The sequence below is a fragment of the Alligator mississippiensis genome, chromosome 5 (assembly GCF_030867095.1).
Source record: "Alligator mississippiensis isolate rAllMis1 chromosome 5, rAllMis1, whole genome shotgun sequence".
NCBI classification, from domain to species: Eukaryota; Metazoa; Chordata; order Crocodylia; family Alligatoridae; genus Alligator; species Alligator mississippiensis.
Window position 1 is genome coordinate 49,601,200 of NC_081828.1, and position 26,369 is coordinate 49,627,568.

The 26,369-nt window shown below is 44.4% G+C and overlaps 1 protein-coding gene and 1 long non-coding RNA gene across 2 annotated transcripts in view; one reads left to right on the top strand and one right to left on the bottom strand.

Annotated features, from left to right (window-relative positions):
• PAPPA2 (pappalysin 2) overlaps positions 1-26,369 on the top strand; it is a 188,553-nt gene that overhangs the window by 100,675 nt on the left and 61,509 nt on the right. The window contains exons 12-15 of the mRNA XM_019500187.2: positions 2,164-2,299; positions 2,995-3,211; positions 20,974-21,145; positions 24,518-24,695. Coding sequence (XP_019355732.2) covers positions 2,164-2,299; positions 2,995-3,211; positions 20,974-21,145; positions 24,518-24,695 — 703 coding nt within the window. The remainder of the gene's footprint in view (positions 1-2,163; positions 2,300-2,994; positions 3,212-20,973; positions 21,146-24,517; positions 24,696-26,369) is intronic.
• On the bottom strand, positions 5,948-14,535 carry LOC109286339 (uncharacterized). The gene is made up of 3 exons (XR_002094342.2): positions 14,413-14,535; positions 13,153-13,300; positions 5,948-11,380 (listed from the first exon to the last, which is right to left on the bottom strand). It is a non-coding gene; the product is annotated as an uncharacterized LOC109286339 (long non-coding RNA).

The following is a 26,369-nucleotide window of genomic DNA, read 5'->3' on the forward strand; positions in this document are numbered from 1 at the left end:
GGCTAGTATATCACAGATGGGAGCCATTTATGACTTTACGTGTTGGAGCACTTTGTTCTCTGTTTCCTACACTTTGGCTTAAGGAAGGATTCAAAGATCACTAGGAATCATGCTAGAATGTAACACAGGAAGTTAACAAGAGAAAAAGACTTAAAACATGGCCAACCATGATCCAACATGTAGTATGGAAAAGGGAGCATAAACAGGGAATATTTAGTGTAAGCCAGATCCTGTCGTTGGAACTCGGAGCCAGGTTTTACTTTGTCCCTACATGGGAGTGCAATCAAGGGAAAGGAAACAAAAGCGCTTCATCCCAGCTCATTTGGTTTGAATAAAGGATTGCCCTGATGTCTGTGTAACTGCCCTGTTCATGCTGTCTGAGGATTTGGCTCTTCGAAGGGAAGTCATACTGACCACCCAACATGGCTGTGCTCATCTAAACTGTCCATGCTTTGTAGGACTGGAACTCTCTGGAGTAGACATCTTTGTGCATTTCTTGGTCGTGTTCTGCTTGCTTTGGATGAGACTGCAAGTATTTGTTCCCCTTATGGGTAGCTTCAGAGCTCAGGCAGGAAGCAGAAATGCAGCAAAAAAAAGAAAAAAAAAGAAATAATAATGGAAGAAGAAAAGTTAAACAGGAAATTAAAATGTGAAATTGTCCAACCTCATTAAAAGCTGCATGTTTGGTTTTGTAAGAAGATCTTTTGTCTGCACCAGCTCAAAAGAGCTCTGTATGGACCCTAGTGAGTGGCTATGAAAAGTTAGCCTCACCCCGTGATAACTGTATTCCTGTCTAACATGGTGAACTGTACTGGGGCCTTCTGGATGCTTGCTTATTGTGGGGCAAGTTATAACACATGCCATCCCTCTATGGGGTCCTCAGTATGGCAGAACAAGGGGGTTCAGCTGGTTAGCAGGAGCAGAGGAAGGATTAGGGGAACCCGTTCCATGGGCTCATGCCTTCTGTTTAATGCAAGGTGTAGCTCTGCTGTGGTTCCCACAGTGAGTGACCTATACTAAAGCTAACTAGGCCAGAGGAGAGTAGGGCTGGACCTACAGTTTCAGGACTTCAGTGTCCACCCTCCTTTGCTGGGGCAGTCACAGAAGAGCTGCAGGTTCCTGGAGGCCTCACAAGGACTTGGATTCCTTCCTGGCTCTGCAGGCTCTTCTCTGTTTTTGGATTCCCTGCACCTTGTCCTTTAGGTGCCTGATCTTCATGGATTGATTGTGTGCTCTTCAGAACAAGGACTGTTTCTTAGTCTGTTTATATGCGGGCCCTAACATAGCAGAATCCTAGTCCAGCTTAGGGACTCAAGGCACCATGGTCACACACATTATTATATGTGAAAAGAGCCATGAGGCTACAGTGCAGGTCAAGTTTCTTCTCCCCAGCCCCAACACTGTGCTTTAGGACTCTTAAGTGCACAGCCTGGTGAGTTTGCCTCTGTTCTGCTAAATGGATTTGTCCTGCTGTGAAATATTGTTTTAATTTGAATCTGTTGCCACTTGTCTCCAGCCTGGTTTTAGCAAGAGCATTCCATGGGGTGGATTTGGATCAAAGAGCATCTGAACATCAAGGGGTTTATATCCTCTTGCTTTCCAAAGGCAGCTACCATGATAGATGCTCAGTTTTGCTGCTGTGCACTGCAGCCTCCTAGACAAGTCAGGGGAAGTGTTGGTTTTTCTGCTAGACATTACTTTCTGCCACAAATTCACAGCCACTCTCAGGCTTGTGGGTTATTTTTGTTTTGTTTGTTTTTTAATGGAAGCAGTTCAATGGTACAATTTATAACCCTACCAGCCTGTCACCTCTAGGTTTCAAACAGTGGAATGAGTTGTACAGTATAAAGCCAGCTTGGAGAGAAGCCTGAGACTGGATTGTCAGGTGCTAGGATGAGTGTTGTTGAAGGTTAGGACTGAGAAAAACTGACAGGTCTGTCTGAGGAATCTAGGCAGGCTCAGCAAAGTTACTGCAAGGCAAAGTTACTATTGACAGGCACTGGGAAAGCTGTTTGAAGCTTCCAGGTTGGAAAAGCAGGAAGTCTGTATGACTGTTTATTTGTCTGTTCAAGTAGGTTGCAAAGCAATTGCCAACATAACTATTTTTTCTTCACCACAATCCCTACCCTGCCTTTCCCTTCTCCTATTGTACCTATTGCCCAGGTGTGCTTTGACAGACCCGGAGTGGCTACCTCAGTCTTTGTTTTCCTGGCCTCCGATGGCATCATCCCAGGTGACCAACACAAACTGACTGTGACTGTCCACCTGAGTGATGTGAGTGGGCACAATCACTCTCTGGGTGAGTGCACTAAGAACTGAGATGCAAATGCAAGCAGTGGTGTGAGGTCTCTCCCCACTTTCCTCCTCCAGGACCTTCTCTTTCTCTCTTCTTTGCTTTTTTGGGTTTTCTTTTCCTTGTTTGAAGGGGACTGGGGAGACAGGAAGGGTCTAAGGAACAAGTGAAAGGAAAGGGATAAAACAAGGCTCTGTCAGTCAGCTTCTAATGAATGTACCAAATTGTCATGGGCCATTTGTCTGTGAGCTCAGAGGGAGCTGAGAGCACCTGTCACTTCCTGGGAGCGCTCAGCACATTTCCAGACAGCATCTCCCTCCAGCTCATTCTTGTAGAGGGCTTAGACAGGCTGTTCTCTGCGACAGACCAGGAAAAGGACTCTGCTCAAGACTTGGTCTCCTTTTGCTCTTTCGATCTACTGTCCCATTTCTCTCAGCATTGACTCAGTCGACTGGTTTTTTAACCCAAGTATAATTTTTAGTTAGCTTAAAGCAGAAGGATTTTCACAGAGCTCCCAGGCTGTGAGAGTGCCGCGTCTGCCTTTTTCACTGCAATGCTCCATTGGAGGACTCCTGTGCAAGTTGCTTTGAGGAGATGGGAGACCAAGCAGGTAGAATCCGAACTGTGGACTAAATCAAAGCAAGCTAAACAGTGCTAGCATTGGGCTAATGTCTTCTCTCTTGTTAATTCTTCTCCCTTAGGAACACATGAGCTCTCTTGTCAGAGGAACCCATTGGTCATCAGTGTGACTCACAACCCAGGTTCCTTTCCCTATCGCGTTGCCTCAGTGCTGCTCAATTTCTCCTCCCCCTTAGTGGGTATCTCGGCAGTTGCCATGAGGACATCCTCCTCCTCCAGCACTTCCATTCCAAACACTTGTCTCCTGGAGCACGAGGGACATGGCTGTCAGAGACACAGGTACCACCTCTTCTTGGGTTCTGTTATGTTGCTGCTGAGTGGGAAGTCTTGCTTTGGTGGAGAGCCCAGCTCAGGAGCAGCTGTGTGGCTGTCATTCCTGTGAAGACCATACTTCCCTTTGGCTCATCCAGAGAGAGACACCTGGTAAATCCTGGGCTGATCGCTCTTTCCCATTTCAAATTTTAAGTCTTATCCCAGTAAAGTAGTGATGCTGGGTTAGTATATTGCAGACAAATGCAGCGACGGGAGAGGTGTTCTACACATGGTTGAACTTCAAGCCTAGTCTGGACCACAGCTGGAAGGTAGAGCAAGTTGTGTCCAGTGTGGCTCCTCAAGGAGGTCAATAGAGATGGATCTTCCCTAAATGCTAGCACTACACTTTGAACTCAGGCAGTTGTAAATTTTCATGCACATATACATGCATTCATCCTGCTGAAATAGCACACGACTAGTCTTGGGCATTTTGAAGTCTGGAAGGAAATGTATTTAGTGAGGTTTAGTTTGTTCTCTGTTTGTGGGGAAAGTTTGTTAGGAAGCTAGAAGTATTGCATACATGTGTGTTCTTGTAACAGAGACCATGACACAGAAATACAGTCCTCATTTCTGCCCCCACAGACACTCCAGGATTACAAAGTTGAGCACTCAATAGTTAGGGAATATTAACACTAATATATGTTATTAGTGTATCCCTAATTCAACTCTTATGCACATGAATTATGAGATGCTGTGTAATTACATGATCTCACACTATTTATTTTACTGGAGTTCTGCTGCATTCAGTTCTAGGTCCAATACTTAAGCACATGTTAAATTTTAAAGTCATAAATTGTTCCTGTCAGCCTAGAAGGAGCATCTCAAGCACTTAAGAGTTATGTAAAAGAGTTTGCTTTTAGCTAGAGAGAGCTCAGAGCGCTGAGTGCTTTGCATGATTTTGCCCCGTACATCCTAGTGTCAGACACAACCTGCTGGTTAACAGGTCCCTAAGGGAGACAGAGCTGAAACTTCTCAAGGCAACTTTGGCGCCTGCTATTCATTAATGGAGAGGGTCTCTCCATTAAGCAGCCTGTTTTGGGGAGCTTGACAGATGCCTGCCTTTCCATTTATATTTTGGTTACTTTCCACTTAACCACTGGGTATCCCTGGCCTGCTCCAAACAACTTCACTAAGCAAAGGAATCTCCTTTCTCTCTCTGCTTGGGTTTGGGTGCCATGCTAGATTCCTCAACTATGTAGAGCTCTTCCCTACCCCTCACAACTGCTCATTTACCAAGTCGCATACTTCTTCAGTCACGGCCAACACCAGTAATAAAAGAAACACTGTAATTTATTGATGTCCAGTGCTCCAAAGCCTCTAACCTTGTTTGTAAAGGATGCAACTGAGAAGCAATAGTGGCAGAGTGCAAAATGTTCCAAGTCACACTGTAAAGGAGTAGGGGAACGAAAAAAATGGAATCCAAGATAGAATAAATAAATAAATAAGGCAGAAGGAACAAGCAGGCAGAAAAACAGAACTGAGAAAGAACTGAAGAAAGGTGCTGAGTTTTGTCCTAAAGGGGTGATGATGATTATGATTGACAACAGTAGCCAGGACTGTGTAGTTTGGGTCTAGATCCAGATCCCAATTCCCCACAGTTTGAATGTGTCCAGACCCAACATTTTAGTTCTACCACTTATTCAGATAGTGTCCCGTTATGAGTAGTGGATTTGAATCCAAGTTTCCCCAGAGTTGAGATTTAAGGTTTTGCCTGTGTTCATCTCTAATGCTGATTGGTAGGATTGTCATTCTTTTTCCTAATAATAGTATATGGAAGAAAGAAATACATACATGTGGGGGGGGGGGGGGGGAGTATGAACGACTGGGGCTATGATCTGTCTCATATAGGCAGTGCTGGAACACACAAATACTTTGTAGATACTGTTTCAGAAAACACATGATACATGAAGCAAATAAAGCTGAGCTTTCTTAGGGAGTAAATGGATATGGATTAGTTCCCAAACTATATTAAAGGATCACTGTTCACCTGAAATCTAGTCAGTTTCTACCTGGGAACAGTTACTGATGTGTACACACATGTGATTGAGAAGCCACGTTAATGGGTGTACATTTTCCTCCATCTTCTAAGATATATTTTTTCATGGTGTGGTGGTGTAAAAGACCTACCCAGGCAAGATAGGAAAGGGACACTGTCTGCCTGGGCACAAAGGGCTTTCACATACAGAAAGGTAACAAAAAGAAGACTTTGTTCCCTCTGATTTCTTTAATGGAGTCTCAGGGTTATTTGTAACAATAGTAGATACACTGAAGATAGAAATATTGATGTCCTTTTTAAATCTTCCAGAACTGAGATGACTGCAGAGACCGCATATAGCTTGTATACTGTATATAAGTTGATTTTAAAGTTGAATGGATCTCATTCTTACTGCCCACTAGTGACTTAGCATATCTACTTGCAGATCAGGGATTTAATTCCTCCCTAGTGCAAGTCAGCCAAAGTAAGTGAAGCAACACAAGGCATGAGCTTTATGAGTACTTACAGATAGTAAAAAAAAAATCCCCAAAACAGTGCTTTACGTTAAACTTGGTGTGCCCCCGCACCAAGTGCAGCACATGCACAGAAGAGGTATCACGTTAGTTTGACCCGGCTCACCCAACACCTGTATAGATCAAGTGCTTCAGCAGAGCTGTTTGGCACTTTTATCTAATAGCCAATTGAATCAGCTTTAGATAAAAGTGCCAAAAGCTCTGCTGAAGTGCCCAATCTATAGAGATGTTGTAGAGCCAGGTCCAAATAATGTGCTGCCTGTTCTGGTAAAGTGCCTTTTTTTGTTTTTGTTTTTTCATGTCTGTGAGGAACCTATAGTTTATACACCATATGTTCTCACATACAATACACACTTTTTTCCATAATTTGGCTGCTTGTAATTGGGTGCACATTATAAGTGAGGAAATATAGTAATAGTAGTTTCTGCCTCTACTGGGGATGGTGGGAGGTAAGAGGGAAAAAAGGGGAGGGAGAAAAAGTAACACTACAGTACTGCAGGTGAGGTTGCCTTGCTGCTGGTTGTAGACATTTTCTCTTTCCCCCAGCAGAGGCTTTGCTGCAGAAGCTGCTACTCACTTACTGCTACTTACCAATATTCTCAAGATAAGATCTTTTAAACAACAAAAAAATATTTTGCCTTTCAAAAACAGGGTGCATATTTTTATTCAAGTGTGAGTTGGTTGTTAGAAAATACAGTATACAACTGCCAGCCCTGCTCCCATTACAATTTTTGAGAGTAGGATGGAGTCCCTACATAAATCATGAGCTGGAAGGAACCTGTGCCTGCCCTGCATCTGCAATGGCTTGGGCTCCCTCTGAGTGAGGTGCTGAGTTGCACTGACAGGCTGTTTGTCTGTGGTAGGCACATGCTCTCCAGCAGCAATGGGAATCCTTTTGCAAACTGGCCATCCCAGTTAAACACTATGGTAATGGGATTGGTGACTTTAGATAGATCAATTTGCTGATCTCCTTCCCTGGTTATATAGACTGTGCTGTTCACACCACGATCAGTAGGAGCCATTACTACTGCTGGTGCTGTTCTTTCCTACTTCTGTATCTTCCCAGCCCTGAAAGCTGCTTTTCCCTCATCCTCTCCAGGAGGCCTTGTTGTTCAGGAGTTAAGATAGGAGAATTATGGACCAAGACCTATCTCTTCTCTCCATGGGAGAGGGTGAGGGTGATTTTCAGATGGGATGAGCACCAATTCACTTCAGGTGGTAGCATAGGGCTCAGCATCTCTGCAATTCAAGCTCTTAGGAAGAGATTCTGACATAAACTGGGCCTGTTAAACTCAAGTTTTGTGCTGTCCATTTCTTGCATAAGTGTCACATTGGAACCTAGTGAGTGTGAACCTTTTGGGATTTCTAGCTCTTGTTCTGATGATTAAATGGGAGCTGAGGTCTTTTCACCCTGACCTGGATTGGAAGTCCCGAGTGCTTGAAAATCTGCCCTGGTTTGGAGAATCTAGCCATGTATGCATATGTCTGAGCACTCAAACTGAGGTGTCCAAAATTAGGTTCTTTGCTTCACTTCATGTTATTTTTTTTTTCCTCTGTGAACTTAGTTTTAAAAAACTAGTTCTATACCATAGGGATGTCATTTGATAACATCAGTAAAAAATCTTGAGTTTCAGAAGTACAGAGTAATATTGATGTCTCCATCTTCTGGACAGCAAGATTCAGAGGATCCCACAAAGCCCAGCAAAACTATGATTGCCAGTCCACAGCAGTCTGTGGAGGTCCATCTTTATTAGGGATAGAAGTGCTGGGGTTTCACTTTCATTTATTTCATTTTAAAACATATGTCATCTCTAAAACAAACATATAACAGTATTTTTAGAAGGTCTGATATTGGTATAAATGCCAGTGGAGTCTGAGAATAAAATACCCCATAGAAGTTCAGAAAAATATTAATTGTTTTAGACATACAACTGGAAGGCTAGGGACAGACATTCAAAAAGCCTGAGCCTGAATGGATTCAATCTTTGCAGGTTAGTCTAACCTGGCTAGGCTTAACTGGTTTGTAACTGGACAGACATTGTCTCTGGATTGAGGGAATGCCAGCACATGCCGGCAGTGGCTCAGGCTAGAAGCCGGGGCACTTAGAGCTGCCCTCCTTTCCCTTTTATAGTACTGAGCCGAGGGGATGTGGCTAGGCCCTGGCAGGACGTTCTGATTAGGCAGGTCTGCCTGCACCATCCCAGGCTTTTCCCTGCTGGCTGCTCAAAGGGTGGGAGTGTTGCCACATCCAGCCCCCTGCTAGCACTCTGATGCAAGGTGGGTGTGTGCAGTGCATGCATCTGTTGATGATACGGAGCTTTTCAATCTCCCCCTCCTGCTTCCTTATACTGTCTTCAGCAAACTGACAGGCAAGCAAGCCAGCAGGGAGTTGATAAGTGTTTAATCACCCCATCAGCAAAACAATAGCCTCTCTCCACTAGTTCAAACTCTTCTTAAACAGCTTACCAGCTGACCTGTTGATTAGCTCCAAAAAGCCCTAAGTGGTCGATGTTCTGTCTGCCTGTCCCAGTGAAACTGGACACACACACACACACACACACACACACACACACACACACACACACACACACACACACACACACACACACACACACACACCCCTCTCGGTTAGCTAGCAAACCACATGCCTAGGCTCCATGGGGCTGGGCTCCATGCTGTGGAAGATGGGAGGGAGGAAGGGGGCGAGTTCTGTTTGAGCAGCAAGGGTAGGGGGAAGCCAGGCAGACCCTGCTGTGTCTGCTGGAGCTCCAGCCAGGGAGCAGAAGGGAGGGGCCAACTCTTCTGTGGAGCAGAGTGCCCTGCCCAGCCCACAGAACATGCTGGGGGTGTCTGGTTTAGCTTAAATCAGCAAGGGGTCTGGGACATACATTGCATAAACCAGTTTGAGCCAAATCAGTTAAGTCTGATACTACATTCAACCAGGTTTATTTCAAACCGCTGTCAGCCATTTTCAAACTAGTTTATGTGCACTGAACATCTATTCTGTTACAGGTTTAAACTAGTTTATGATCACTTAAACCGGTTTGTGTGTATTATCTGTCCCTAGCCTAAAAGATCAAGTCTGTGGTATTTCAGCAAAGAACTAGATTGACCATTATTACACACCAACACACATACTCACAGTGTATATGTAAGCACATGACTAAAAATAACCACACACACAAAAAAAAGTGACAGAGGAGACTGGAAAAAAGCTGTCCTGACTTCCATGTAGAAACTCTCATTAGCAGTATAATAAAACTAATAGCTTTATGTTTCTACAGCATCTTTCATTTTAAAGGATCCCAAAGTACATTATAGTCCATACATATAATAAAGGGTGAATGTGTTCACTCATGAAATGCAATCATGTCTGGGGCAGAACATGACAGCAATTCTCCACTAGCAATGACACCACTGTCTATATGCAGGAAATCAAAGATTAGCCTCTCCAGCAAGGAGGCAAAAACTAGGGCAAGGTATTACCCTATGGTATGGGCACATTAATATTTGGAGCTCTTTCAAAAAGGGAACATTTCAGAAGGGCAGTAACTACTGTGTTCTGATTGTTACCTGTTGACAAACTGAGATTAATACAAATGTAGCAAAACCACTCCAACTTTAACACTGGGTGAAGTAGGGTGTCTGTACCTTTTGAGAGGAACTGTTTCAGAGATGCATGAAGCTTTCATAGGCAACAAGCTACTCCTTCAGATACTGTGAAAGGACTGGTAGACAGAAAACCTTTTATGTAGAAAGGAAAAAAAATAAGGAGAAGGGACCCTTCTAAATGAATTATGAGTGGGTTGAATAGATCAATTGAGATGAAAATAAGGAAGTTAACAAGAGTTAACGGCTCACCCAGGTCATGGGATAAGAAACCATGGTCCCTTTAAAGACCATGATTAGTATAGTCAAGTCTGGATGATTGTACTCTAGTGCAAGGTGAGAGAGGTCTCCCAATCCAGCCAGCCAGAAGACAGAATATCAGGAAGTACAGAAACAGCTCTGGAATCCTTAGCGATCATAAACTCCCCAGGCTTCAGGGCTTTATCTCATCCAGAATATGTCACCTCCTCCATGCCCTCTAGCATCATTCTGGTCATTAATCAGTACCTCTGTGGCATGCCCATTGTCCACCACTGTTGGCTGCATGGTGAAACCTCCCTCATCTTGCCTGTAAGGAGCACAAGTGCTGGGGTTGTCTATCACCTCCCCAAGAGGTTGTATTTACTCATTTCACCATGCAGATGCACAAGCCCACTGAGGGAGCAACCAAAAGCTGGTCTTTAATGAATTCACTGAAAACTCCCACCTGTAAGGAAAATTACTAGCCCAGGGAATTCTTAACAAGAGCCTCTTTCAATGCACCTTTCCCTTGACATTAATGGACACCAGGTCAAGCCCCTCTTCCCTTTCTATCTATGACACCAACATGAATGTGGGTGTACCAGAAGTAGTGGAAGTTCTGCCTCTCACTGGTGCTGTGGCACTGACAGACTTGAAGGCTGTTGCTTTTCAGCTTGCCTTTCCCTTTGGATTTAGCAATGAACCACATTCCCTCCTGTTTTCTTTGGTATGGGCTGTATATCAAATCAGGGTAACATTTTACATTTTTTTTAAAAATAACAACCTTCACATTATTTTTAGCCAGTTTTATTATACATTTGTTTGTGCTGGGAAATGCCTTGGCACTTCAGTGGGAAAAGCGCTATCGAAATAAAATCTGTATTGTAGTCTTATTCACTCCATTATTTTTCCCCAAAAGAAGTTTTAATGGATTAAAGAGAAATCTGGTTTTGGTTTTAATTTTTTTCCTTTTTTATTCAGTAAGGAAAGAATTGCAGTTTCCTAAGCCGCTTCCCTAGCTTGCTTGTCCTAGTTTGCTATTTCAAGCTGAGATTGATTTGTGCATCGGTGACAGGCCTTGTACTTTTCCTTTCAATTAGCTCCAATTTTAGGGATGCCCTTGGAGTGATCTCCTAGCCAGGGTGATCCTCTGAGCTGCACCCACCCAAAGCCCCAGGTTGTTTATAGCAGTAATGGGAGAGATCAAGCAAGATGCATCAGGGAGAGAGAAAGGCAGTACAGGAACAGAGGGGGGAAAAAACATGGAAAAGGAATGGAAATAAGGACAGCAGGAAAAGATGGAATAGGAAAGAGAGAGCGAGCAAGTGAGCCTTTAATGGAAGGGAATCCAAATGACATAGGGCTATAAAAGGTTCACTTTGAAAATGTTTGTTCCAGACTAATTTAGTGCTGGTGAAAGTCATTTGGCTGAGAGCCACAGAACTGTCTGCTTATCCTCACATCACATTCAGTAGGAGCATTGCCGGGGCAAGCTTCCCCCATGCTGCCCCACACAAGTGCTTACAAAAACTGACCAGGAGGGACCCTTCTAGAGTTGGGACTCACATCCTGATAATTACAGTTCAGAAGAGTTTTGTTCAATTTGAACAGTCTTTGAGCTTACTTCCAGCTGCTTCTCCTTAGGCAATAGTGATTGTTGACATGTAGGGCATTTCTGGTGGATTAATGACTAACTGGTAGGCCTTGACAGCTGAGACTGTGCCATATGGGTCATTAATTCCAGTTAACTGTCCATTCATCTGCAGAGTGCCAAATGTCCTAGTCATAGTTGGAAAATGCAAACAAACATAGGTGCATGGATTATTTTTATGGGCTATAATGTTTCATCTGTTATCTGCAGACCATTTCTAGATCTTAATGCCTTGTATATTAGCTCTTTAGAACACTCGAGTCCTCTCTCACTATTCCACTTAATTTATAAGATTATAAATTCATGGAGATCTACTCCAGCAGGGACCATTGGATTACCTGGCTTAACCTCCTGAGTGTCACAAGCCATTTCATTTTCTCCTCTTATCTCTGTACTGAGCCTAGTAGTTTGTGTGAGACTCATGTATTTCAGGTCTGAGAAGACTAAACCATTTCTCTGTACAGGCAGGAAAGAGGGAGACAGTCAGGTACCACTAGTGGCCAAGGGCCTGCAGTGGCTCAGGACTGAATGACTCGGGCCAGCAAACTGCGCTCCATTCTGGAGAAGGAGTGAAAGACCTCCACCAGATCCCTCCAAATCTAAGCTAAGGGAAGGTCATTTCCCAATATCTGTTCTTGCCATCTGTTTGACCCAGAGCACATGATCAAGATGCAACAGTGAATTATTGAAGAAAGAAGATTTGTTTATACTATTTCAGAGCACTGGTTCACCCTGTTTAGTGTTGTGTCTCTGGCTGTAACTATTCCTGAGGATTTAGAGATGGGTGAAAAAAAAAATAGACAGACTGCATCTTCTTTACTGAAAAGAAATCAAGCCAAATTAACCTGATATCTTCCCACCTCAGAAATGAGGTAGCATCCCTGCCTTTTGCTCCCAGCTCTCATAGTGATGTGGGGCAAGAGGCTTGTCTGGTTTGGCATGAGCCTTGGAGGGAGCAGGATCATACCTATTGTCCTCAGAGCTGGCACAAGATCCATCCCCGGAGCTTGGCGAGCCTTACTGCTGCTAGCTGCTCCCCCTTCCACCCCAGAGAGCCATGGCAGCTGGGAGCACCTTGGCTGCTGGCTGTTCTAGAGCACATCTCAGCAGTCATAACAGGGTGAGTAGCTAGCTTAGTGTTGGACAAGGAGGGCAGGGTAAGCAGGGATGCCTTCTTCCAGCAGAAATCTCTGGGTATGGTTTAGGAGGGAGGGGCTCCGGGGCTAATGCAACTGCCTTTTTTTTTTTTTTTTTTTTTGGATGTTCATGGCTATTCACATTGCATTATAATCAAAGTATTGCAATTCACATCAGATTGTAAGAGAGGCAAGTAGTTTCACCCTTGCTTCCTCACATCCCAAGGCAGGGTAGATTTTCTCTGTGCTTCACAACTATCTATCTTGACACCATCCTGCACCCCCCTGCATGCAAGCACACACCACAGAGGCAGGAGGATTTCTCCCAAATGAAAGCAGTTCTTTAGGAAGACAACTAATCTCCCTTTAGAGTCTCTGCTGCTAAGCTCTCTTAATGTTTACTTACCTTCACTCACTACAAGGACATTTCATCTCATTTCAGGATTGACTTTATCTAACTTTGACTTCCTGCCACTGGATTTTGGCATGGCTTTGTTCGCAGAACTGATATGCCCTCCACTATCAGATCTCTTTTCTATGTGTAGGTGCTGATAAGCAGAGATCAAGTCACCCTTCAGGCTTCCTTTGGATATGGTGAAAAGGTTAAACTCCATAAGCCTTCCATCAGAAGGCTTGCTTTCCAACCTCTGGATCATTTCTGTAGCACTCCTTTGACCTCTCTTCCAAGTGTGGACATTGGAAAAGAGACAGCCTTTCAGAAGCATTCTTGGCTATGCTGTGTACAGAAGCAAGAACACTCTTACTTTTACTTGATATTTTCATGTTTTGTGCATCCTAGGATCATGTTAGTCCTCCTTGCCACAGGACTGCACTGAGCACTCATTCCAAGTTGGTTTTCTGTACATATCCGTGTTCTTCTCTTTATGAAGAGCTGTATGAATGTCTCCCAGCCTGTAGGTATAATGTGCATTCTAGGTTATTACCTTGCCTTCGGCTCTATTAAGACATCTTTTCTTGCACTTTGGTCATTTAACCAGGCAATTCAGACTTCTCTTTAGCTGTAGCCTGTCCTTGTTATTTTTTGTCCCTTCAGTCTCTGTATTATCTGCAGACATTGCCAGCAAAGGTTTTTAATCATTGTTTAGATCTACAATAGAAGTATATTTTCTCCAGACACATGGTAAACAAACTGTCAACACTGTGGAATACAAAACTCTCTGCTTTTTTCATAGAGTATTAGACTCAGATATTAAGGCCAAAGGAAACCTATATGATCTAGTTCAATGATTCTCAACCAGAGTGCCATGGCACCCTGGGGTTCCTTGAAATCCTATCATGGGTGCTGTGGGTTACCACACAATATTACCCCTGTGTGACAGGTATACGATCTGGGCCAACCTAAACAGGACCTGCACACCTGTTCCTGGGGCAACCGCCCACCTACTCTCCTGCCATGCCTTGTTATTAATTGATTAATTGGCGTTAATTAGCAGGAGGCTGCCCTTGTACTGCCCCGCTGCCAGGGGGCGCTATCTGCGGCTCCGTTTCCTCCCCTACACCACAGTCCACACCTTGCTGATGGAATAGATGTTATGTCTCAATCTAACTACAAACTGCCCCCTCTTCTGGGGCTCCTCAGCAGTGCTGTCCCCTCCTCTGCGGGCTCACCACACCCACACTGGGGCTTCTCAGTAACTGTCCCCTTCTCTGGGGCTTTTGCACCCTCTCAGGGTGCTCCTCAATACTGCTGCCCTCTCTCAGGGCCTTCTCTGTCACACCACCCCCTAGGGGCTCACCATGCCCTTACTGGGGCTTCTCAGTAACACCCCCTTCTCTGGGGCATCTCAACTGCCCCTCTCTGGGGCTGGGGTCTATGCACCCCAAATGCTGCACCCTCACTGGCACTGGGGTCCTCTCACTCCGCTGTGAGTCCCCTATGAGGCCTCCTCCAACCTCTGATAGCCCCTCCCAAACCACCGGTGTAACAAACAGCAACACAAACACAAGCCCTCTGGCTATAACTTAAATGGAAGCCGCTTGGCCATAAGAACATTCAAGCCTACCCGGGGATTACTCCATCCCTCAGCAGTGCCAAATGCTCCTCCTGCAGTCAGGCCTCCCCTCTCTTCCAAGACAGAGCTCTTTCCTCTTGGGCTGCTGGCAGGAAACTACCTCTGGCCCCAGCCCCTGGGGTTTATGAAGGGAGCCAGGCCCTGCCCCTTCTGGTCAGCTGACCTTCTCTGGTTGCCGTGGCAACCCACAGCTGGGCTTCTCTTTCCCTGCTAGGGCTTCCTCCCTAGAGTTTTCCCCTCTTTGGGAGCAGGGCACCTCAGTGCTCTGTGATACCCTGTTAGGTCTGATTCACGCTATAAGCTCAGAGATTTCAAATACAAATCAATAGTTATGATCTTTCTGAGTTCTTTGCAACAGAAAAATTGCTCTATTATTTTTCCATAGTCAAAAAAAGGTGAAAACTAAGAGCTGGCATTTTCTGAGGGGTGCCTTGAGTCTAAAAGTGTTGAGAACCACTGATCTAATTTATCCTCCTTCATAACATAGGCCAGTGAATTTAATCTTGCTGCTCCTGTATGAGCTCAGTATCTTACGTTTGACTATAGAACATCTTCCTGAAAGCTGCTGGGGATGGGGAAAGGGGTGTTGGACTGGATTTCCAGCTATACATTGAAGGATGTTGCATTCTATGTCCTGAATTAGGTAAGCAGAGTGGTCCAGATTTAGGCTTCTTTGTGACTGTCACATAGGTTTGGTGTGTGCAAGGGAAAAAGCATTATAGCTAGGAGCACTACATCCTCTAACCCTGGGTATGGACAAACACATATAAATGCTGTAAAGGGGGATGGGAGCTGCTACTTGGGAGCCTGTAGAGGCTATACTGATTTAACTGCCATGTCTGCATGATTTTGTAATGACACAAGGTAGCTAAATTGCCCTAATGTAGACCCTGAATGAGGCAGGGCTAAATTTGGGATGGTTTTGCTGCACTTGTAACCACACAGAATCATGCAACTGTAACAGTTGCATCATAACAGCTTGTATCAGTATCCCTTGAAATCAGTCCAGTTGTTGCATCTGTCTGTTACCCGTCCTGGGAGCAAGTCTGAGTAATGGAATAGATTTGAACATAGCAATTAATATGGCCTCTGCAGTAGGCTCCTCATGTGGCCAACAGCAGCTCCTCATGTGGCCAACAACAGTGCAGCTGATGCTAACAGTGTTGGGAAAAAATTTCCTCTAAGGTCTTGGGGCTTTCATGTTCCCCCTCTATGTTGGCACATATGTCTTGATGTAGGGTACCCAAGAAAGGAAGAAGGACAAAAAGAACCTCTGTGTTAGAGCCAAAGGCAACTCACCGTCCCAATAAGAAATGTACCTGTCAGAATAAGGAAATGAGATACCATGTGATGTGTCAACACTGAAACAGAGCACTGCTATAGGAGCATAAAGTCTGAGTGGAAAATTCTTTTTCCTCCCCAAAAGACTGCAATGGTCTCAGATTAAAACTTGCAGAAGGAAATCTCTACCCCTGTACAAACACCTCTTCCCATTTATCTGTCTCCCTCTCTCTGCCATATTTCTTTGTGGGTAGACATGAGCAATTTATTGTTTGGATTGGCTTGAACAACCAGATTCAAAAATCCAAGGAAGTTAAGTGCAGTGACTATCTTTAACTTCAGCAGGATTGGATCCAGCCTTGTTCTTCTTTCATCTATCATCCCTTGCATTGACAGCATTGACAAATCATGTCTAATAAAAATGTCCCCTTGTTAAAATTGAAGTTTAATTGTAAGGGCTGTTTTAATGGTAACCTATGGGATGAAAGCTTGGGTAGATACGACAGCTGATTTATGGGTGACATGATGCTGGGGAATATTTGGTTTGGTTAAGTCCACTGCTATTTTCTGGACTCTGTGAAACAATCACAGCAAAGCCCAAAATTCAGAAATTTGAAGTTTTGCTTTGTGTGTGGAAAACTTATCCAATTTCATGAGAAATCCTGACCTTTTCACAGCTATTAGAAAACCTCAAGGAAAACCTCGACAGTTTCAAAAAATTCCAGATTCAAACTTTGTTTCATTAATGAGCTTTGGCCATGAAGCACAAGACATTTTGAAATGGCACATGTCAGGATGGAAAAAAACCTGACCTTTTGCTAAAATGTCACTGAAAGATACTTTGTTTGGGTTTCAAAACAAGCTAACATAAAAACATGAATGATTTTTAGATGGTTCAAGTCTAAGGAGGGTAAAAAATAATTATTGGCTCCTTGTTTTTCTTGAAGGGCTTTATCCAAAATGCTGGAATGTCCCAGTTCTGGAAAAGTGTGGTGCAAGGATAAGCTATATCTATCTGTTATAATCAAAAGGAGAAAAAGAAAAACACTATTTCATGCTGAGATGAGAAGTGTGATAATAATACCATTAGCTCGCTCGCTCACTCACTACTAGTAGAGTTTTAGCCCCTACAGACAGTAGTTCCTGAGAGTCATGCTAAGCCTGCTAAGTCATGCTAAGCATGGTAAATTACAGATTCTAATCTTAAAGTAAAATATAATGCAGGGATTCTCTTTTTGTACAATACCTAGCACTGTGGGTTCATGGTGTTCCTTGACTGGGGCTCCTTGGTGCTTCTTGTCCTCATCACCATCATCATCATCACTGTTTTGACACAAAAAATATTTTTCTCCATGATGATCAGCAGATCTGTCTGAGAGACAATAGATGAAGCCTTCTGTTCCTGTACCTCCACCAAAGTCAGTAGAGTTATGTCAGCTGTTGTTAAGCTGTTGTTAAGTGGCATAAGTAGGATGGGGCTACCATGGCAGCCACCCCAGGCACCGTCTTGGCAGGGAGGAGAGGGGTGCAGAAAAAAAATGGCTGTTGATGCAGCTGTACAATCATGCCGGCAGTGTGGCGGCAACTAGAAATCACTGTTGCCCCTGCGTGTGTCTGCTTCCCCGGGCATCCGATCATTACATCTCTGTGTTAAGCACTGTTGTAGCTAGGCACAGTTCTGATCGCACAGTGCAGGCCTGATAGAGAGATTTAGTTCTCTGTGCTAGTCTGAAGTCAGGCAGATTTCCACTTTACAGACTGACTAGATCAGAGCTGCAGAAGCTTTTGGAAGCAGCATAGCACCTAGTACTGTGATGCGGTGGCCTCTGATTAGACTCCAGTGTACCAGCACAGTACACATGAGAAATACGTAGTTGAAGACTCTTTTGTGTGTGTGTGTGTGTGTGTGTGTGTGCACGCACATGCAAAGCTATATGTTTTGCAGAACATGCCAAATTTCTTTGTGAGTTTCCTTGCTGGTGTTAGACTGGAGGCAAGAAAAAGTCTAGAAAGGAAAGAGTCTCAACCCCCTGCACACCATTCACATGCCTGTGTACACAGACACATGGATGCATGCAGGCTCAGACGCATGCACCTGAGAAGGCTCAGTTTAATTCAGTGTGTGGTAAAGGCTGGGATGGGGAAGGTGTGCGTGCACGTGTGTAGTATGCATGTGTGCTGGGGGCACAGTTACGGAGTGGTACAACCGAATGGAGAGGGAGGGGGAAGAGGGCCACAATTGGTACCAGATGCCCTCGGAAGCTAATGACCTGACAAACACTGTGCTCATAAAACAAATTCTTTAAAAAGGAAGCAAATGGAAATATAAGCTAGTGAAAGAATTTGCAGCAGCTGCCCTGAAACCATTTCTCACTTCATAAACAGGTCTGCACAGAAAAAACAGGTTTTTTTGTGGTCCTTTCCCTTGCCATTTTTCCCTCACTTTTCCCCCCAGCCCCATCTGCCCCCAACCTCGAATGAGCTCTTCCACACTAGTTTCCATGGCAGCTTTGGCTAACAGACTTGGCTGGAGTCAACAGTGAGCTCTGTTCATGCTATACATACATCCACAGCATATTTGTGTGTGCGTGTGTATGAGGGAGAGGAGGGGAAGGGAGGCTTGTCTCAATAAATATTTGTACGTGGTGGCTGAGCAGATTTCTTCCACGTACTTACTTGATGCAAGAGCCGGTGCCTGCAGCCATGCCACGTGGTGCTGGGAGCCAGTCAGCTCTGACACGCAAGGCCAGGTTGGGCCAGATCAGGATTTGGCTGGGAGACCTCCAGGAAGAAAACGAGAAGGCTCAGCTATACAGGTGGCAGTTTGGGAGGTTCAATAGGAGTGCTGGCTCTTCCTTCCAAATCACTACCTGAAAGGAGCGCTAGGAGGGTCTATATTACTTGGAGGCACATCCTTTTGGGAGGGTCATAAAACCAAGGTCCTGACCAGTTGTGATCACTAAATATATTTTTGTTAGAGTCCCCGTGGTCCCAGTTCTTGGCTAAAGTCCATCCCAGGTAATTACATTCAGCCTATTTAATTTTCCCCTCCAGCTGTAATTGGATGCAGCATTCCTGTTGTCTAGTGTCGCTGTTTTTTTGGGTACAGAGCTGCTGTGTTTTATGCAACAGCTGCATTTCATTGGTGAGGAAAGGATCTTCCCCAGCCCTTACCCATGTTGCATGGATGAAAAGCAATGCAATTATAGTAACGTGTGCAAAGTGCTTTGAGATCCTTGGCTGAAAGGTGCTGAAAAGGGCTGCTATTACTGTTATTTCCTGGAAACACATGGCAGATGGATGGGAAATCCCACTGCTGAATCTTCCCCACTATCTCCCTAATAAGTATATGTAGCTTGTAAAGGGAAAGTGTTACTGTTTTTAACTGTATTGCTGTGCTACGTTGAGGCACCAGCTGAGATGAGGACTTCAGTGTGCCAAGTGCTGAACTTGAGATATGCTGGCATGTGCTCCCAGCCCTGTGGAGCTTAGAGTCAACATCGACAAGATAGAGCAAAGAAAGGGAAGTGTCAAGGTCATAAAAGTGAGACACAGAGAAAGCGTATCTTACTTGAGATGACTTAAAGAATTTATGAATTGGACAAGATACCAGGCCAGTTGCTGAGCCCCCAAAGCACCCATCATCCTGCTAGGTTGCTGTTGTGGTAAATGAGCTAGAATTCATGTCTGGATCAATAAGGGCAACAAGAATGCTTCTTGCTGAATGTAGATAAGGCCTAAATCGTTGGCCCCCACATATTATTCACTCATGGACATCTCAGGTCACCTCCATTTTTAGTGCTGCCACTCAGTAACTTCCGTGCTGGTGTTACATGTGGGATTCAATCAGAGACGGCCTTGAAAAAGGACAGGAAGAGACACAGCCAAGTGAAGAGGGTCTGAGAGAAAAATTGGGGAAGGGCACCTGAGCTCTCCCACCCTCTTCCATTGTGTGCTAGCATCATGGCATGTGCATCTGGTATACAGACCTCTCCCCTTTAGGTGTGAGTCCATTGCTCAAGCATTCTTTGCAGGAGCTGGACACATATGTGAACGCACACCATGCATGTATGAGTCTTTCCGAGCATGTGGTTGAAGTGCAAGCAGCAGGTTGGCCCAGGGACTGAAAGGGATTGCCTGGGACTTTGATGATCCATTCATGTCTGGGCTTTAATCTGCTTCCCAAGGCTTTGGCTGCACAGCAAGCTCTGCAAGAGTTGCCAAAGTGTATAAAAATACTCAGATCTTACCCTCCCACACTCACCCCAACAGGTATTTCCCAAAGGTTGGCCTGAGAGCAGTGTGTGCATGGGGGGTTGTGTGTGGATCAGATTGCATAGGTGAAAGTGTATGTGAGTACTGTGTTCTGCTATTAATTCACCCGTCTAAATGGTTAGAGGTTCCCCTGGGGATGTCCTTGGCTGTAAGGAAGCCTACAAAATGGGATCTCTTCATTCCCTCCTGCATTTCCACCTCATTTCTGGGAAGAACTACCCGTTAATGCTTGGCTTGAAGCAAGCATGCTTTCATTAGAGGTAAGGAGGAGTCATGTTACAAATTTTGTAGAGTAAACCTAAGTCTCTGGGGAGTCTTATGCTTGCATGTGGGGGCTGACCTCCATGAAGCAAATCCCTTCTGGCACTGCTTGTGGCTGGGCTCGAGGCTGCGAATTCTGCTGCAAATATCTCTGGCAGGGCTGGGGTCTCCACTGTGTTCTTGTTCCGGGGTGCCTTTTAAGCTGCTCAGATAAGCACACCCACCTCCTTATCTGTGTCACTCAGCCACGTGAAGCAGTTCCAGGGAACTCTCATCTACAAGGGCCAGTGAGCTCCAGGGTATCAGGGATGCCTGGCAGAGATGTAAAAAATAGATACCCAACTAGTGGCATTTTATGGCCCAATCCTGTGAGATGCTGAGCACCTACAACTTCCATGGACAGCTGAAGAGATTCAGCATCTAAACGATCATTCTCTAATGAAAAGCTTAGAAAAGAAAAAGTTCTGCTGTGGCTTCTCAGTGGGGATGTATTTCCCCCTAAAATCAGTGGAGCTACACCAGCACAGATCTGCTGAGAATTTGGCTCAGTGCTCTTAAAGAGACAGTCTCAGGGGAAAAAACATCATATAGTGGAAAGATTTTTTTTACATATTTTGCTACTTAGGTGATTAAATATGTTCCTTATTTTGCCATTTATACCATTTAGTTATCTTAATGTTTGTACACTACTTTAATGTCACAGCTTTTGTTATGTTGTCTCTGTCTCCTCCACAGCAGTACCCAGAGTACCAGTGGGGAGCACAGCAGCTGCCTGCCACTGCAGCTTGATCATGCTGCCATCGTGAACTGCACATCCAGTGCCCCAGGACTTATGAAGTGTGCTGTTACCTGTGAAATGGGATTTGCCCTCCATTCCAGCAGTGGAAAGGGTTTGAGTCCCATGCAGGTGAGTTGATAGTTGGGTGCAAGTAGAACACCCCATGAGATGTATCTGAGCAACTGCTGGTTAAGGAAGACTTGTATGGAGCTCACATTGGGTTGGTCATGAGTACCATGTTGCTCTGCCTGTAAGATTTGGTCCTTACCCCTGTCATATTCTCAGTGCTAGTCCACCACTCACAGCAATACTAGGGCCCCTTCCCATTCCAGTCCTGGGTCCTTCACAGGTATGCCAGCCTGGGACCTGTTCTGCACAGTGTTTGCCCATCATACTGAACTGAAAGGTGCTTTTGTGATGCAAAGAAATATCTGAAGTTCTTCTGTGGTGATTGATGGGAAAGAAAAACATTTCAGGAATCTCTTTTCTGGAATACATTAAGTAAAGAGACTCACCTGTTATGGGGCAGATCCTACAGGGTCACAACTTGATCTAATTTCTGCTGGAATGCAGAAGAGAAGTGCCTCTGAAATCCTTCACTGTTGCTTTTTGCTGATGGTGCTGTCTTCGATGGGGGCTGAAGTGAGCAAGAAGGGGAGGAAATCATCCCCTTGAAAGTACTATCTTCCTGGGGCCCTTCTTATCTGCTGTAGGCATGACTACCTTTGGTGAGCTGTTTCAGGTCACGTTTAGTGGGTGAGTTTTTCGGTAAGGTAGGCAGGCTGCTTGGGGGGCATCTCTCCGCCTTTATGCAGCCTCCTCAGCCCATCCAAATGCCACTCAGCTGTTTGCTGTGCTCAAAATACCCCTTGTATCTGCACAGTGGAATTATCATGGGTGATCCCACAGATATGAGGGCCCAAGACCTCAGTCACTGCTACATTATGCCACTGTAAGTGCATTCAGTCCTGTAATGCTGATTTACCTTAGCTGAAAATATGGCCCTTTGTCAATAGATGGACCTAAGTTTAAAACTGGAGTAACAATGGTGAATTATGTTTTAGAGCTTTAAGATTTTAATCTCATAGCATAACAACAGGCTCAATATTTCTTGTGATCATCTTTTCTATCTATGCTGTTTATATACCCCTCATAACCACAGTGCCAGATCACCTTACACTGACAACACTTATGTCTGTGGGTGGGAAGGATATACAAATAGCTAATACAAAGGTGAGCCCTGAAAAGGTTGCCTTCTTTATTTCAGTAGGTTGGGTCTGACTAATGGATTAAGTCTTCCCATACAGCATTTGCAAACTCAGTTTGTTAGATAAAGGGTGTTATCCAGAAAGAAATCCAAAAGAAACTGGAGGGTTTTGCTATTAGGCAGTGGGCTGCTAATTTCCCATTTATGGTATAGAAACATATCTGGGATCATAGAAACAGATTGAACAAGTGACCTAGAGCTGCAGAGGCAATGGTTAGAATAGCTTAAGGTCTCTGGCATGTTTTCAGTTTTAAAGATAAAGGTCATTGCACTGTTATTGATTAGAGAAAAAATAGGTTGTGAGTGAGATAACTGGCAGGGGTATGGAGTCTTTTCTTCCCTTCTAGCTCACTAGTTCTAACAATCCAGCTCAGTAGTGTCCTACAAGTCAATATGAAAAGAAGTTAGGCCCAGTTCATAGAAGTCAAGGATGTGAATCAGAAAAATGCACAAGGATATGCATCCCTGGAGTTGGCCCCATTGTTAACTATCTCAGCAGGGAGACCACAGTCTGAATAGCTTCTGGGGATGGAACTTCCTTTGAAATGAACCATGAAGGTCTCAGTAGAGTCATTTTGGCAAGGTGCATAGTACAGTTTGTACTGTCCCTTCTCTATTACTAGAGAAAGGGTACAAGTTTCTGAGGCTTTCTGTCTGGCTTCTGTGATGGATGCTGAACAGGAGAGCACAAGCTGAAGCAAGGTAGAGAAAGATGTAGGTATAAGGATAATTAAGGGAAAGTTTCTCTTAGGCTGAAAGTAGGTCAGACCTGGAAGGGACACTACCAAGACCACATCTATGAGTGTGCTTACCTACAGGTTAGATGGACACTGAGAGGAGAGGAACATAACACAGTGCAAAGATTAGTCAGGCAGCTGGATGGATTTAGATGGGCCATTTGGCCCTTGTTTCTCCCAGAAGGTTATTAATCGTGGCTGCCCAGCTAATCCCAAGGCAGATGTGATTGGGCAGCAGGTCCTATAACACACTCTGATGTGTTCTCAACCAAAACATAATGTTCTTTTTGCTTCTAAAATGAGGCCACACAAAATAAATCTGCCTAGTGTGAGTTTTTTACATTTGGCAGTTGAATGGGAAATATCTAGACAGAGCTGGGTCTGTGGCTGCAACAGCTGAAGGTAGGTTACAGGTGCCCCTCTGCAGTGGCCCTGGCACTGGCTTTCTAAAGTGTCATAGGACAGTGTCACCCATGAAGGCTCTGGTATGGTATGAGTCCTTGTGAGATGAAGACAGTAGGCACATGCTTCTCTTGGCATTGCCCAGGCAGTAATAGATAAAGGTGTCATTGTCCTATATGTTTTAACTTAGGTCTTATCTACAATGCAGATATATTCATATTTTCTTAGCCCTGGTAGTATAATGGATGAGGTCCTGCATTTGAGACACATTCAAGGTGAAAATTTGGCTTGAGTGGTTTTTGGCCTTACATTGCAACACAGGATATTTAGATTAGATTTTAGGAAGAACTTTCTAACAATGAAGGTAGTTAAGCACTGACTCATTGTCTAGAGAGAATGTGGAAGCTTCATCATTGGAAGTTTTTAAGCTCATGTTAGGCAAACATTTACCAGGGATGTTATAGGCAATGATTGTCCTGGTCTGAGCAGGGATTGGTCTAAATAACCTCCTGTGGTCCCTTCCAGCCCTATTTTTCTGTGGTTCTGTGATCTGCACCATCAGGCTCATGGTTAAAGCTAGTGCAGCTCATCACGTTCATATACTTTTCCTGGCAGATCCCATGTTGGTCTATATGAATGATTCTCAGCAAGGGTGCCACAGCCCCCTGGAGTGCTTTGAGATCCTTTCAAGTATGCTACAGGGTGCTATCTATGCACATTGGTGCCATGCAGGTTGGGATATCCTCCACTGCAGTGTCTATAAAAACAACATTGCTGAGAAACTCAGTTATCGAAGGGCCAACCCACAATTACACTGTAGGCATGTTGAACCCTAATTTATTCTACTATAGATAACTCTTACATTATCTGCATGGCCTATTGTGCCATATAGAGCTTCACATCTATTGGCATCCCAGAGATGGCAACATGAACATATACGCTTTACCTAGAAGCTGGACTCATTTGAGCATGATATTCTAATGGGAGAAGTATGACTGAAAACTCTTTGAAACCCATGCCGGCCTTTCTGGTGATGTGGTAACTTTAGTCTAAACTCATTCACAAAAATCAGAAACAGCCATGTTTTCTCCTTAGAAAGAGGTTCTGCTGACATGTAACTTGGGACAGTGGGACAGATCTGTGACCTGTGATCCCGTTGACTGTGGAGTTCCTGACCAATCGCTCGTGTACTATGCTGAGTTTTCCTGCCCTGAAGGGACCACATACCTGAAGCAATGCTCCTTCTCCTGCATCGAGCCAGCTAAGCTTCAAGGTATGGGATTGTCTGCATAGGAATTTAATCCTGATTTTGATGCCACATGCATCTGTCCAGTTTCTTTCTCAGTCAAGTCTTTCTCTTCTTGTCCCTATTAGTGTTATCCTGACACTGCCAGGCAAACAAAGTCTAGGTTTGTGAGGTCTCCTGGGAAGCAGTGCACCATCCAGCTCCATACGTACTAGGAGCCCAACACCCTGCAGATATTCACAACCACCCCCTGGGCATTTCCTGCCTGTTACCTCAAATTGTAGGCACATACCTCCTGTATATTTATGAAACCCTGGCCACCTTTGTTAGCCCCAGGACAGTGATCTAGAAAGTTGAGAGAGAGTACACCAGTGCAGTTGGCCAAACAGGGATCAGGGGAGGATTCTACTGAAAGCAGTCAGGATTATGGATGGGAAATCAAAAAATGTCACTGAGGTATGTTGATCTATGGAACTGGACTGGGTGTTGTCACAGAGACCTGAGACCCTAACTACAGCCTGGTGTCCCCTACCACTCCATGTCCTCCTACCAAAGCCATCAATAGCCACAGCTGTGGTTTTATGCCAAATTAGAGAAAAAGACCTACTGATATTGTCTACCCAGGACTCAGCTGGATGGGATTTGGGGCTAATTACTTGCACAATGCCAAACATTGGGGCTTGGTGTGAGTTTCCACTAGCCTATTCTCTAACAGTCTCATACAACAAATCATTTTAATGGGTGTCCCATTTATGGAGACATTTATAGTTGAAATGTAGGAGAATTGCTCACCTCTTTCATCAAAGGCGCACAATGCTGTAAATTAAGTTTGATTTCATGACAGTAGACATGTCTGCAGATCCCACCGAGAACTGATCAAAGCATTGTGTGTAAGCGCCATAGCCCTACTGTTTGACAGGCCAAATTCTGAACTACACAGTACCATCACGTTCAGGGGAGCTACCAGTTGCAAAGAAGGGCAGGAACTCCATTTGTTATTTCATCTGTGTGTCCTGGAATTCACTAACAGCCTGATCTTGCTCCTGCTGAAGTCAATGGGAGTTTTGCCTCTGGCTTCCTTGGTAAAGGAGCTGGCTCATATGCAGAAGTTGCTTCCAGGGTCTGAAATGATTCCTGAGGATGTTAATTCAAGTCTGTTGAACCTAGCAGAGAAAGTCAGGGGGTCCAGTTGATTTCACTGAGCCACTGGGGCAGGAAATTCCCTGATTCTTGTTCTCACTGGAGACAAACTGAGTTCTCTTTTCTACATACAGGTTTTACAAGTACACATTTGGTGACTGGGGCTTAGTTGCTTGTTGTGGTAACAGTGCACCAGCCAGAGCAAATTCCTATTTACTTCTTATGCTTTGTACACTCTGGAAGGCCAACAGCTGGGTTTTGTCCAACACAGTTATCAGATCAGACAGTGTAAAAAGGTGATGTAAGGATGTATTGTTTTTCCAGTTGCTTTTCTGAATATTCCTATCTATCTGTCATAGGAATGTCTAAAATACCGGTCTCTGCAAAGCACTGATAGAACCCTGATGCATAGCTATGTCGTTATTAATTAGTAATAACTAATTGTTATTAATTGCATAACACCCAAAGGCCCCAATTGAGTGTTACTGGCCCATTGCAGTAAATAAACATGTCAACATAACACAGAGATGATTTCTATCGGAGACAGTTTACATCTTAAGC